At 38.6% G+C, this 15,438-nt stretch overlaps 1 protein-coding gene across 1 annotated transcript in view; it reads right to left on the reverse strand.

Annotated features, from left to right (window-relative positions):
- The window catches only part of adamts9 (ADAM metallopeptidase with thrombospondin type 1 motif, 9), a 267,099-nt gene that overhangs the window by 51,121 nt on the left and 200,540 nt on the right, over positions 1 to 15,438 (reverse strand). Inside the window, exons 31-32 of the mRNA XM_072280518.1 lie at positions 4,993 to 5,163; positions 1,716 to 1,916 (exon numbers count right to left, since the gene is read on the reverse strand). Coding sequence (XP_072136619.1) covers positions 1,716 to 1,916; positions 4,993 to 5,163 — 372 coding nt within the window. The remainder of the gene's footprint in view (positions 1 to 1,715; positions 1,917 to 4,992; positions 5,164 to 15,438) is intronic.

Genomic DNA, 15,438 nt, shown 5'->3' on the forward strand with positions numbered 1-15,438 from the left:
TATTTTCATGCAATAGAAACTGTATAAATATTCCAGTCTGATATTTATCTCCAGTTAATACTTTAACATGTTTAATACTGCTGGCAAGAGGCTTTTTTGCTGTCATATCAAGGTTTAGGAGAGCAAATCATTTGACCGGCATTCAAATCTATGAAGCTTTAGTGCACAATTCTTTTTTAAAAAGGAATCAGAATAATCTTTCAGAAAGCATCAGAGATAAAATTTGGTTTGGAGAAATTGATGATAGGCACATAGAAGCATCATAATGTGGGATTTCTCATCCACTTGTATAGAGGATTCTCCCGTGGCAATATGCAGTAGGGTGATGCGATGGCATGGTGGTTAGCAAAACGCTATTAGAGCGCCAGTGACCTGGGTTCGATTCCGCTGCTGTCTACAAACGGTTGGTACTTTCTCCCTATGACCATGTGGGTTTCCTTCGAATGCTCTGGTTTCCTCCCAAGTTCCAAAGATGTACAAGTTAGTAGGTTAATTGATCACATATGTGTAATTGGGGGGCATGGACTCATTGGGCCAGAATGCTCTATCTCTAAATGTATATTACCTCACTAGTTTTTTGGTGTGAGAAAATCTCCAAAGATTATTAGGTACAAAAAATATATGTAGCTATGAAACCTTAAGCATGCAATATAAACGTTGGATACTAAGGATGGATATTATTAGAATATAGAAGCAAGGATGTAATGTTGAGGCTTTTTAAGGCACTAGTGAGGCCTCACTTGGAGCATTGTGAGCTGTTTTGGGCCCCTATCTAGGATAATAAAGGACCTGCTGACATTTTGGAGAGAGTTCAAAGGAGGTTCATGAAAATAAGTCCAGGATTGAATGGCTTATCATATGAGGAGTGTTTGATGGCTCCTGGCCTGTACTCACTGGAATTCAGAAGGATGAGGGGGATGGGATCTCATTGAAAATGTTGAAAGGCCTTGACAGAGAGGATATGGAGAGGATGTTTCCTTGAGCGGGGCGAGCCTAAGACCGGAAGACACAGCCTCACAATAAAGGGATATCAATTTAGAATGGAAATGAGGAGAAACTTCTTTAGCCAGAGAGGCGTGAATTTGTGGAGATCGTTGCCACAGGCGGGTGTGGAGGCCAAATCGTTGGGTATATTTAAGACCGAGCTGATAGATTCTTGATTAGTCAGGGTGTGAAGGGATATGGGGAGAGGGCTGGACACTGGGGTTCAGAAGGAATTGGATCAGCCATGCTGAAATATCTGAGCAGACGCGATGGGTCATGTGGCCTCATTCTGCTCTTATATCTTATGGTCTTAAGGACTGGACAAGGAAATGGACTTGGAGGAGCACTTGTGCAAGAATTAAAATGTGGTTGCTTTAGGACAGAAATTCTAAACATTTATAAACTATACACATTTATACATAGACACATGTACTTATGTTTATTGGAGAAGACTTTGCTCCTATGCATGCGTGGATGAGGTAGAGATCCAGCTATGATCATTTTGAAAGGTACAGCAGCTCAAGAGGTTGTATAGCACCCTCCTGCTTATAGTTCTTGTTCTAATCAAATTCACTGTTTTGCTGGATATATTTTAAGCAAAACCCATATGTCCTCACTATAATTCAAATAACATACCATATAAAATCCTTTCACAAAGCAAAAAAACTGTTAAATTTGCATCAACACTAAGGTCTGAACTTGTGTCCTGAAAATTTTTGAAATGAACTTACGCTTCCCCAGTTTCCAACCCGCCATGAAGCAGTAACAGGGCATTCACCGACAGAGCAGGCTCGGATGTTTGGCGGCTGTGTCCCAGGGCAGTTAGTTGTAATCTGGTGATAGTAGCCATATTCGTAGAGGTCCTTACCATTGTAAACCTCACTGCAGGAAACAAGTCTTTGTTGGTAGCCATTTCCACAAGTAACTGAGCACTGGAAATAAAGTTATACTGTTAAACTAATTTTCTATTGTGACAACGTAATGGAATGAAAGCTGCTGAGCTCTGGTTCACTCTGCTGTTAATCTCATATAAATTAATTGTATTTGACTACAGCCTTTGTGAGGCACTAAAATCAGAATGTTGAAATTGCTATTAAAATGTCATATACTGGCAGAGTGCTTCGGTCCTCCGAACACAAGTTCATCCAGGGACTAGATATGAAATTACAGTTAAAGGGCAGTATGGCAGCAGAGTGTTTTGGTCATCAGGTGCACCATCTCATGCCGACACAGCTTATAGGCTCACTTTAAAGATTTTTAGCATATTGAATTTCTGATCTGCATCTCTGAAACATTATTACAGCTTTGAATTATAAATGCTTCAGCAGGAATATGCTAGAAGGCTTGGTCATTGATAAGAACTTTACTTTGAAGAAATTCAGTTAAAGTACCCACCTTGTGGAAATGAAAATGCTGGCTACTGTCTCAGCCTTTGCACTGAGTGATTTCTCATCAATGATTTCAATTTGTATTCATCATATGCTCTCTTCTATTCCCTTCATCTCTACCTATGTATACATTTCCAGCTCACATTTCACAATTACACTTTGATTTTGGTATCTAATGTCACCTCATTATTCCACTCATGGAATCACAGATAAGACTATCTTTGATTACTTTTTAATTTCAGAAATTAACTTCCCTTAATTTTCTCAACTTAAAGTTAGTCTTTGAAAGTGCTGATCAGATCATCCTCAGTCTCTCATAACCACAATCCAACTAGGTCCAGGGGGCAGTCACATCTATAAAGTCATATTCTTCTTGTTTTATTGTCTTCCACTGTGTTGTAGCCACAGAGTACCTTGTAAAGGCATCTCTCCTATGTCATCACCATTATTTCCGGACATCTGCTAATAATCTATTGTTAACTATAAACTGTTTATCATCTAAATGTAGCCCCTTGAAATAAGAGTGAAAGAACAGACATTTTCTATGTGTTGAGTTAAGTTTTTTTAAAACGTTTTTTCTTAAGTTCCAACCAAAATCTGTTTTCTTCCTACTGACTATATGTTTTGTACCTGGGGCTGAACATGGCTGTCTGTATATTTGTGGTTTTGTTTGACTCTTAACAGACCTGCATAATAATAGCACAAATAATATTTACATGCATCTCCTTAACATTATTCTGCACTTAGCTGATCGGCTGTTGAAACCTTTGTTACCACTTCATTGACCCTACAATCATTCTCATGGTGGTCTACCTGAGTTAGGATGTCATTCTATGCTGTATAACTCTATGACTCTGTGCCTTCCAATCACTTAAAATACCTGTACACCCCAACAGCACCGTCTCGAACATCCTAAAATTAATTGCTGCATTTGAATTTTGGAATACACTCCCTAATCATCACTACATGTCATTAGTTAAGATGCTCCTTTAACTGCACCTCTTTATTGATTTTTTTTTGCTTTTGTTCCGATATGAATGTTTGACAAGCTAATATCCTTACCAAGCACCTTAGGGTGTTGTTACTATACAGAAACCAGCACGTAAACACAGGAACAAAGAACAAAGGTTTCCATGGCCCACCCGCCTCCTCTCTTCAATACAACACTTGTTTATTTAAACAAATGTTTGTAAAGTGTGAGATGAAGCTATTACTGAAATGAATTTGGTAATGCAAAATCTACATTTATGTTCAACGATAGCCCAGTAGTCTTAAAGTTCATTTAAGTTCATAAAGGAAACTTGAAACTGCCAATTACATTTATTGCAGGAATGTAATAAGGCCAGCATTACATTCCAAAACTTACCAACAGGAGGCTTAGCTAAGGCAGCCACGTAGCAGTTTCCTGCTGACACATCAAGAGCACCCATTCATTAGCCTTTTTATTAGAATAATACTCTCAATCTCTCAGACGTCTATTTTTGCCCCTCTATATTTTCTTGCTCTTATACAGAGAAGCACAGACAAGGCAAACAAATATACAGGCACAGACACAGACACACACATGCATGCAAACATGAAGAATCTTGTCCCACAACCCACCACATTCAAGATCAACACAGAACTTGTAGAGGCAGCAGGAGGCTAATTGTGCCATTAAAAGTGTGGAAGTGAAATTGGTCCATTTGCATTGTTAGTAAGGAGTGTTCTGATTTTTTTTTGAGAAACTGATAAGTAAGCAGAACTTGACTTTCCTTATTGTGAGAACACCCTTACTATTTATTCATATGCTTTATATACTGTATGTAAGCAAGGTTGGAAGTTGAACTTTGTTTGCAGTGAGTGTTTTCCCACTTCCAAAGATCCTCTTGGCTCTTTGGAAAATTCTAACTAAGCAGTTCCCTGACTCACCAACTTGATGTATCATCTTTTCTCGAACTCCATTAGAACACCAGTGAAAATAGTCCCAGTATCCCAGTCCATCTTCAAAAATGTACTCCCCATCAATAGCACGACTTTAGTGAATTGGTGTCATTCAGTTTCTTTGGCTTTATTGTTTAACAGGTAGTTTTATGCTTTTGTACCTAAGTAAATTAAGACATATCCTATCTATGACTTCAATAGAATGAAAAAGATGGCTGATCATATACTTTCCACTTCCACCGGCAATCAAAGTAAGGATTTCCCTGCTTTCCTATTACACAGTGGCTAAAGGTGCATTTGGTAGCACAGTGATATTCCTAAGTGAAAAACAAAACTGACTTATGGCATTAAGAAAGCCACTGCTAAATCAGAAGGTAAATTCGTTTTAAATGACAAGTGAGTAAAGAAATGAAGTACTTTAAGAATTGAAGCCTCAAGAAATTAGTGTCCAGACTGATTCCAAGATAAAAACAGGTATTTCTTATTTGATTTTGGATACTGAGAGCAATCTAGATACTATTACATTTTCAGGGTAAAAACCCTCAACACAATTTTAGAAACTTAGTGCACTCTGCCATGAGAGATATTGATTTTTTAGAAAGTTATGCATTTTCTGATGCAGAAGATATTGCATTTAAAGCCAAATAGGGTCAAGCATTCTTTACTATTTTGCAAACTAATTTAAATATTTTTCTACCTCAGACCACTCTCCTGTAATCCAGATGTATTCACAAGGTTGATTATTGCATGGCTCCACACTTAATGGTCTTTTGCTTGCATCACATTTAATACTATGCACTTCTTCTGAATTCTGGTTGATACATGTTACTTTACGATGTCTTGTTCCGGTATCACAGGTTGCACTGCACTGCAAAGGAAGCATAAGAAAACACTTTACTTTGCTAAATTTCAACATTTTAATATCAACTGCAGAAATTAATTAGGGAGGACTTGACAGAGGGATTTCAGATTATGAAATAGCTTGATTAGGAAATACAGACTCTACTTGCAAGTAAAATTTAAATTATAAGACTTAAATATAAGAATAATAGCAATTAAGCCAATAGGGAACCCAGGGAAGCTGCTTTGAACAGAGATTAAATTGTAAAATATAATTGTAAAAAGTCAGAGGGTATTAAATCTGTGGACTTTGTTGCCAAGAACGGCTGTGGAGGCCAAATCATTGGGTGTATTTAAGGCAGAGAGAAATAGGTTCTTGATTAGCCAGTGCATCAAAGTGTTATGGGGTGAAGGCAGAGGAGTGGGGATGACTGGAAGAATTGGATCAGTCCATGATTGAATGGCAGAGCAGACTTGATGGCCCGAATAGCCTACTTCTGATCCTGTACAAGGCATTGGTGAGGCCATATTGGGAGCTTTGTGTACAGTTTTGGTCACCGAATTATAGGAAAGATGTCAACAAAATAGAGAGAGTACAGAGAAGACTTACTAGAATGTTACCTGGGTTTCATCATCTAAGTTACAAAGAAAGGTTGAACAAGTCGGGTCTTTATTCTTTAGAACGTAGAAGGTTGGTGGGGGGGGGACTTGATAGAGGTATTTAAAATTATGAGGGGGATAGATAGAGTTGACATAGATAGGCTTTTTCCATTGAGAGTGGGGGAGATTCAAACAAGAGGACATGAGTTGAGAGTTAAAGGGCAAAAGTTTAGGGGTAACATGAGGGGGAACTTTTTTACTCAGAGAGTGGTGGCTGTGTGGAACGAGCTTCCAGCAGAAGTGGTTGAGGCAGGTTCGATGTTGTCGTTTAAAGTTAAAGTAGACAGCTATATGGACAGGAAAGGAATGGAGGGTTATGGGCTGAGTGCAGGTCGGTGGGACTAGGTGAGAGTAAGAGTTCGGCACGGACTAGAAGCGCTGAGATGGCCTGTTTCCATGCTGTAATTGTTATATGGTTATATCTTGTGGTCTTATGGTCTTAAAACTCAAAAACAGTTTTTATATTTGAACAATCAACCTGCTGAACTGACGTGGATAACTTCACTCATCATAACTCTGAATAGATTCAACAGACTCACTTTCTACAAATCATGTTCTCAGTATTATTACTTTTTATTTGCAGAATTCATCTTATTTTGAACATTGCTTGTTTGTTAGTCTTTTCTTATATATAGTATTTCACAAATTTTATGGTATTTCATTATGTCCCTAAAATTGCCTGCAAGAAAACAAATCTCACTGTAGCATATGATAAAACATACATGCTTTGATAATAAATTTACTTCAATTTTGACATTGAAAACTCTAGCAATGGGAATAGTTGAGGTACGTCAGAGAGGGAAACAAGCTAAGTATGTGATGGAGAACAGCATGGGATGAAGATGGGGTATGGTAAGGAGGGAAAGGACTGGGGGAGGCACATGTGAGCTACAAACATGGCTCTCCATGTAGAATGGCAATTTCTATGCTGCAATCTTTTCATTGTAAATTTACAAGACTGGCTTACAAGGAAACTTTTGATACATTCCTATGTCAGTTCAACAAGGCTTTAGTTTTCTGAAATAAACCTTATATAAAAGGTAAGGTTTATAGAGCTTATAGCTGATATAAGCTAATGGTTTTGTACAGAAAATTATTAAGATGAACAAATGTTCTCATAAATATTGGCCTACATTTTGTTGTAAAATGTAAGTAATTCTGGGATTGTAGTGTATCCATAATTAAATGCTCGACTCTCAAATTTACTTGGCATTGTTTGGTGGTTTGGACTTTAAATCTGCCCATTGCTAAATACAAGCACAGATTCCAGCACTGATGCTCTGCCTTGCCAAGTTTCCATGAAGGAATCAACTCTCAAATTATGCAGCAGTTTAGATCTGACTTAGCAACCATGAGCTGAATTATTTTGATTAGGAATTCAGGCTTGCCAGAAGGAAAAATGAATGCAAGCTTTTTTCTTTTCTAAACATTTCCACTTTCACATCCTCCATCTATCTATTACTCATAAGATACAGAGGCATAATTAGGCCACTCAGCCTGCTCTGATATCCCATCATGGCTGATTTATTAACCTCATTTTTCTGTCTTCTTCCCATAACCTTTGATGCAGTACATAGTACTTAGCAACCTCCACTTTAAATATAAGCAATGACTTAGCCTCCACAGCTGTTCAGGGCAATGAATTCAACAGATACTCCACCCTCTGGCTAACGAAATTCCTTCACATCACTGCTGTAAATGGATGTTCCTCTATTCTGAGGCCATGCCCTCTGGTCCTAGACTTACTCACTATAGAAAATATCCTCTCCACATCCAGTTTATCTAGGCATTTCAATATTCAATAGGTTTCAGTGAGATCCCTCCTGATTCTTCTAAACTCCATTGAGTACAGGCCCAGAGCCATCAAAATGCTCCTCATACATTAACCCTTTCATTTCTGGAATAATTCTCATGAACCTCCTCTGGACCCTCACCAATACCTGCACATCTTTTCTTAGATGAGGGGCCGAAACTGCTCACAATACTCCAAGTGCAGTCTGACCAAACCTTTATAAAGCTTTGTCATCACATCCTTGCTCTTGTATTCCAGTCCACTCACAATTAATGACAATATTGCATTTGCCTTTCTTATCACTGACTCACCTACAAATTAACCTTTGAGGAATCCTGCACTAGGACTCCCAAGTTCCCTTGCATCTCTGATTTTTGAATTTTCTTACCCTTTAGAAAATAGTCAACACCTTTATTCCTTCTACCGAACTGCATAACCATACACTTCCCTAGACTAAATTCCATTAGCCACTTTGTCCATTCTCCTAATCTGTCTAGGAACTCTGCAGTCTACCTGCTTGTTCAGTACTACTACACCCCACGTATCTTTGTATCATCTACATACTTGGCCAAAAAGCCATCAATTTTGTCATCCAAATTGTTGATTTTTAACATGAAAAGCAGTCCCAACACAGACCCCTGTGGAACGACACTAGTCACTGGCAGCTAACCAGCACACTCCCATTTTATTCCCACACTTTACCTAATGTGAGTCAGCCAATCTTCTATCCATGCCAGTGTATTTCCTATAATACCATGGGCTCTTATCCTGGCAAACAGACTCATGTGTGGCACCTTGTCAAAGATCTTTTGAAAATCCAAGTAAACAACATCCACTGACTCTCCTTTGTCTATTCTGCCTATTATTCTTCAAAGAATTCCAACAGATTTGTCTGGCAAGATTTCCCCGTATTGAAAGCATGCTAACTTTGGCCTACTTTATTAATTATCTCCAGGTACCCCAAAACCTCATCCATAATAATAGGCTCTAATAGCTTCCAAACCACTGAAGTCAAGCTAACTGGCCTACAATTTCCTATCTTATGCCTCCGTTCCTTCTGAAAGAGTGGAGTGACATTTGTAATTTTCCAATCCTCCGCAACCATTCCAGAGTCTAGTGATTCTTTGAAGATCATTAATAATTCCTCTATCATCTCTTTAACTACCTCTTTCAGAACCCTGGTGTGTAGTCCAACTGGTCCAGGTGAGTAATCTCCCTTCAGATCTTCAGCTTCCCAATCACCTTCTCCGTAGAAACAGCAACTACACTTACATCTGCCCCCTGACACCTTTGAATTTCTGGCATACAGCTAGTGTCTTCCACAGTGAAGACTGATGCAAAATACTTATTAATTTTGTCCGCCATTTCTTTGTCCTTTATTACTACCTCTCCTATGTCATTCTGCAGTGGTCCAGTATCCATTCTCAGCTCTTTTATTCTTTATATAACTGCAAAATCTTTTGGTATCCGCTTCTACATTACTGGCTAGCTTACCTTCAAATTTCATCCCTTCTCTCCTTATGGCTTTTTTAGTTGCCTTCTTTGGTTTTTAAAAGCTTCCCAATCCTCTGATTTCCCACTAAATAAAAAACTCACGGATTTAACAGCAGATTGCCTGCGCCCATTCTGTACCCATTGCTCATTACCTTCTTCCCCCTACAATTTGCTTCCATTGCCAAATAAATGGGGCCCATCTTTTAGAAACTGTATGAAAAGCATTGACTGCTTAGAAGAACCACCAACCAAAATTGTATTTTTTAAAGTTTTGTAGCTATGAGGAAAGTATTTGCTTTTCTGGTTCTACAATGGTAGTGACTTTACACTTGTCACCCCCCCCCCCACCAAATTTCCAGATCTCTGCTGCCCACAACGAGTGCATAAGCTCCCTAATGATGTAACACCTGTATTCATTATGATGCTATGTCCACACTACGCCGGATAATTTTGAAAACGTTGGTTTCAGGTAAAAACGACAGGCGTCCACACTAAGCGTTTTTCAAAATATCTCTGTCCACATTAGACGGATATTTGGGCGAATCTCCTCCTACTGGGCATGCGCAGGACACACAGAAAACAAGCGAAGTGGAAACGGTATACTTGGTGCGTGTTTGTCCAGATACGGATTAGAAAAAGTTGAAAGGAAATTGCTCTTGGCTCTCGCGCAGGAGGACTTAAAACTTAAAAAAAACACAATTACTGGAGTGTATGGAGGCAACCGACAGGGAGTTCACGGACAGTATGACCCGGCTGACGACGAACATTGAAAAACTGACTAACTCTGTTGCATTAATAAAGTACCTTGTTAAATGTATAAAACGTGTCTGCATCAGTGTTATCTTGTATTTCCATAGAATGCTACATTAGGCTGTTACACATCTATTGTCAGAGAAGTACTTGCATAAATAGGTAAACCGCCTTGGTTCTTGGTTCTTGGTTCTTGATCTTCCAAAATATTCCGCATGGAATTTAAACTGGAGGTGGCGGAGGGTGTTTTCTGTCCTTACCTTCATACAAGCAAGGACAGAAAACGGCAAAGTGAGTATACTTACTTATTCAGTAAGCTATGGGTCAAAGTATTTGGTGAGTACATTTCTAACTCTTCTGGCTTGTCTTGTTGCTGTCTGTTCTGAAATTGTTAGGTTCTGCGAAGTGCAGAATCAAATATCGCTGTGATGATTGTACAAACTGCTTGGCGACAATAAAGTAATAATAATAATAATAATAATAAAACAATGAAATGCTGTGCTGCTGCCATCTGTTCTGGCACGTCATGACAGCGGTTTTAAAAAGCTCCGGTTACCCTGTACACACTGCAACGGATATTAGGCGTTTTCAGATTTATTCACTCTGGAGACCGTTTCTGAAAATCTTCGTTTTCGGGGGCTGAAAACGCCGTTTCAATGTGGACGGAAGGTCAAAACGAAGAGAAAACCTTCGTTTTCAAAATTATCCGGTGTAGCGTGGACATAGCCTGAGACTGGGCATTAAGAATATCCTCTATTCATCCTCTATCCTCTTGCTACACCCTTTATTTGGGTTCTGGTTTTGAAGTCAAAGTTATTATTAGCAGTTAAGTAACTAATTGGATCAACACATAATATTCAACAACATTAGGATCCTCTTCAAATTATTTGATCAAAACTGTTACACATATATGATCGTTAATTTTAATCTATCAGTTGGCTTTATTTTAATCCAGGTAGCGGTTATAAAATGTTATATATGATTTGTACAATCTATAAAACGACGATAGTTGCATCTGCAGGACCTTTTTTAGAGTACAGTAATAGATTCCTTTCATTTAATGATTGTTGCATTTACTTATGCAACATAATTTGATAGGAATATTTACCTGTGAATTAATAATAAATACAAAGGAGATTTTCATTCATGCAGACCATACTAAATGAATTCAAAGATTAAATTTTAAGCTTAATGGGAACTTTTCTCATTACATGAATTATAAGGTATAATGTTGTACTGTTAAATGACTCTGGGTTAAAATAAGTTCACCTATTTTTGATATTTCAGAATGTAGTTCAAGTTCGTGTATGTGAATGAATCTGTGTCTATAAACTGCCAACAAATCTCTTCCATGTGTAAGTCTGGTTAATGAGCATGCTGAGCTGCTAAGCTCCTTATTTCTGTGCTGCTCTCAATGATGAAAGAAAGTCAATTTAGATAAAATCTGTGCAAAACTAATCTGGAGTAATTGCTGTTCAGTCAGTGGGGTGCATAAGGGGCCCTTAAACCAAGTGAGTAAGTGTAAGGAAATTGAGTGCATTCTATCAGTAAGCTTAAGGGCCATAGTTTTATCTGGTTACATATGTTTAGTGTTTATGAAAGTCAGATTAACGTTGGCACAATAATCATAAGCTACAGAATCATGCTATGCTCCCCTGAGAACTGCTGTTGTAGTAAAGGGGCTGCTGCAAATGACCAAAAGTCACAGATTATTGTTTATTGAATGTCAATTCTGAAAAAAGAACTGTTGAATTACACAGAGGATTTAAAGAAAACTGAGCACTGAGCTCCAGGTCATGACCAGGGTTAGTCAGGCATGAAGAGTTTTCAGATGAGGTAGCCATTTTCTAAATATCAATTCATACAAAAGTTAACGAGGAATATAAAAGTTACATATTGTGGGCCAAATTGTCCACATAGGAACTATATTTCAAAATGGTCACTCCCTTTGCTTTTCACTCACAGTGGAGTCAGTATTGACAATTTACAATGTGCCCTGCAACACTCATGAATTAGTCTGCAATTTCCTCTCCACTGCCAAGAACAAGAGCAATAATATCATTGGAATCTCAATGGCCCTAAGTTCCCTTTTAAATCTAACGCTGTCCTGCTCTAACCTGCTACTCTCTGATATCACTGTGTGAGCCATATAATAATGCAGTGATTCAAGATGGGCATCATACTTCAGGATGCTAGAAAGTGGTCTTTTACAGGGAACTCTTCAAAGTTACAATTATTTGTAGTTTACATTAATGACTTGGGTTAAGGAACAAATAAGAAAAATATGCAGAGGATACAAATCTGAAGGATATATTTAACACTAAGAAAAAAAAATAACCGAATAAAGAGTAATAGAAAATGCAAACTGGGCAGTTAACTGAGAAATTATCTTTAATACAAAGAGATCTGGCATGATGCATTTTGGTTTAAAAAAAAGTAAAAACTGAACTAAATTGAAATGAAAGAAATGCAATTCAGTGGTAGATTTATATACCAAAAAATCTGCTGGAGAATCCCAGCAGGTCAAGTGCATCCATGGGATGAAAGTTCGGAATGAAACCCTGTAACAGCAGTAGATTTATAAATGAACAGACCATTAAAAGCAGTAGCAGAGGTTAGAAAAACAATTAAAAATTCTAACATCACACAGGGAGTTATTATAGAGAGATAGATTTTAAAAGAAATGACAGTAAACCTAATCTGGGCCACGCCCTGAGTTCTGTGAAGTTTGAATGTCTATACCAAACAACAACACAGAAAGTATAACAGAAATTTGCAAGGATTACACCAGATCAGAAAGATTACATCTACCAGCCAAGAAAAAAACAAGATGGGCTTTGATCTTCAGAAAACCTGCCATATGACTTCGTGATTTGTTGACTGGGCAGAGGTGCAGAAAATACTTCAAGTGTGACATTATTCAAAATTAAAGGCAACAAGTAAATGTTCTTTCCTAATTGAATTTATTAGAAAATATGGAGAAAATTCTTAACTCTGAAAGAAGTTAAAATCTGGAACTCAATTCGAAGTATGTGATTGAGGCCTAGATCTTTCAAAAAGATGGCACATAGGGGAAAAAGGTGAAGCAAAGATATTGGAAAATGCTCAGGACAGGCAGAATGAATGAGGGGACAAAGCCCACATGGTCCATTTATATGCTCTAAGCTTTGTATCCTACATAGACCATGAGAAGAGCACTGGAACTCACAATAATATCTCTCTATATGGCTCAGCCACAGATTTTTCTTCAGTTATTATCCTCTGCAACATCCTGCATGTTTTGGCAAAGTTCTAAAGATGGAAGCTTGCTTTCTATCATTACCCAAGTCTGAGCAACGTGTCTTAGAGCTGCTGTAATTGTGGTGTGAATGTCCAACAAGACGTTCTGCAAGAAATGTACAAGGTGGTACAGAATTATAGCTGGCATATCTGCTGTCTCACTGTACCAAAGGCACAGGGTCCTTCCTAAGGTTTGGCACTGTGTGTGGAGTTTGGATTGCCATTTCTCAAAGACATACAGCTTGGTACAGTAGGGTCACAGCGAGTCAGAGAGGCATGGAGGAATACAGGCCCAACCAGCTGACCATAGAGTTCACTCAACCAGTGTCAATTTCCTCTGTTTGGCCCTTATGCCTCCAAGGCCCATCCATCCATGTCCCTGTCCAAGTGCTCTCAAATGAGAACACTGTACCTGCCTCAAGCTTCCAGTTCATTAGGTTCATAGGGGTAAATTACCCCTAGAATATAGGTGACTGAAAGAACCTGGAGGGAGGAAATAAGAATTTGTGGGTGGCATGGTAACGTCATTGTTATTAAAAACGCTATTGCAGTGCCAGTGCCTGGGTTCCATTCTGCCGCTGTTTGTAAGGAGTTTGTACGTTCGCCCATGAACATGTCGGCTTCCTTCAGGTGCTTCCATATTCCCATGGGTTAGTAGGTTAGCTGGTCATATGGCTGGCACAGGCTCATTGGGCTGGAAGAGCCGATTACCATGCCTTATCTTAAGAATATGGAGAGGATAAAAGGTGAAATTGATATAGGATTACTGGAATTGGATGTTTGGTGATCAGTGCCAACTCAGCTGCCATGCTACATCTCCCACAGTCCAAAGACGTACTGGTTGGTAAATTCGTTGGTCATTGTAAATTGTCCCGCAGTTACGCTAACATTAAATTGGAGGATTGCTGGTCTGTGTGGCTGGAAGAGCCCGAGGGCCTATTCTGCGCAGAATCACAATAAATAAATAAATGACCTGAACATTCCCTCATTTGTTTCGCCCTTCAGCAGTAGAGAGCATCTGCAATCTCTGAATTTAGTCGCCCTTGGCAGTTTCAAGGATCATAATCATCAGTCAATTTTTCTGCACTGTTTATTAAGTTGGTGACTGGAGCAACTACTGCACAGACAGTTCTAAACTGGCTTTAAATTGATAGCTTTTCCAAAGTATACTGTTTAGCAATTTTATTTTAGTTTACTATGATATTATTCATTGTCTGTAGTATTAAAGCCAAATCTGGTCTCTTCTTAAATAGGTCTCAAGATTTACTCTAAACAGGTAAGCAAAATTTAGTGTGACTTCCAACCAAATTAACACATTAACTCTTAACCAGTGTAGCTTCCTGCAAAACACTCATAATTTATCACAGCTATTGCCACTATGGTACACATCAATCAAAGAATATCAATACATCATAACAGTCCTGGAGGAGAAATGGAGGTGAAAAGATGGGGATAGACCATCAAGGTTCTATCAGAGAGACTTTGGGGCTGGATTGTGTTTAAACTGGCGCACTATCTACATTCAGTGCCTGTGCTATTCCCTCAGTTGTGCTTATATTATATAGCCCAATCAATCCAATTGTAGGTTTGAATTCCACAAGCATCCTGTAAAATATAGCAGGTTCTACAAGATGATGGGACTCAGCATTCAGAACAGCGTGAAACATTTTCTTTGAATTGGATGGGTTTAGTGGCAGAGCAAGTGGTCAAAAGCTCATCGCCTTTCTATGTTGGAATGCTCTACAAAGGCAGTCAGAGTTTAACTGACCTGCAAGGAGAATATCTTTGGCAGTTCACTATGAACCATCAGGGTTAACTCTGATTTGGTCTACTGAAGAGCTGAATAAATGAGATGTCAGGAGGAGAAGTCAAATAGAATGGAGTGATGCTAATTAGGACAGAGTCTACTTGTACATGAAAGGTTTCTCACAGGCCTAGCCTTTCACTGGCATGGGAGGGCTTTGTATAGGCATCCATAAAGATGAGATTTCTTCACAAAGTTCTCCAAAAAGCACTCTTTGCTAAACTGAGCATAATCTGAGGTCTTTGGGTAGTGTGAATGCTGTCTCCACTGAACATGGAGTTAACTTTAGCTGATAACCAAGCAACACTTGAAATAGCACCTAAACATAAAACTCAGTTGTCTTGTGCTCTTTGTAGTAATGACAGCCAAACAACAGCTTTGAGAAAATGCGAGTTTCACTGTATGCTGAGAAGGCTTCAAACATGAGTTGCCCAATGACCAATGTCATCCGATGTGTATCTTCAAATGGAAGCATATTGACTGTGCTATCTTGCCTATCACTTGGAAAGGATCATCAACACAGT

Source organism: Mobula birostris, chromosome 16 (genome assembly GCF_030028105.1).
Source record: "Mobula birostris isolate sMobBir1 chromosome 16, sMobBir1.hap1, whole genome shotgun sequence".
Taxonomy (NCBI): Eukaryota; Metazoa; Chordata; class Chondrichthyes; order Myliobatiformes; family Myliobatidae; genus Mobula; species Mobula birostris.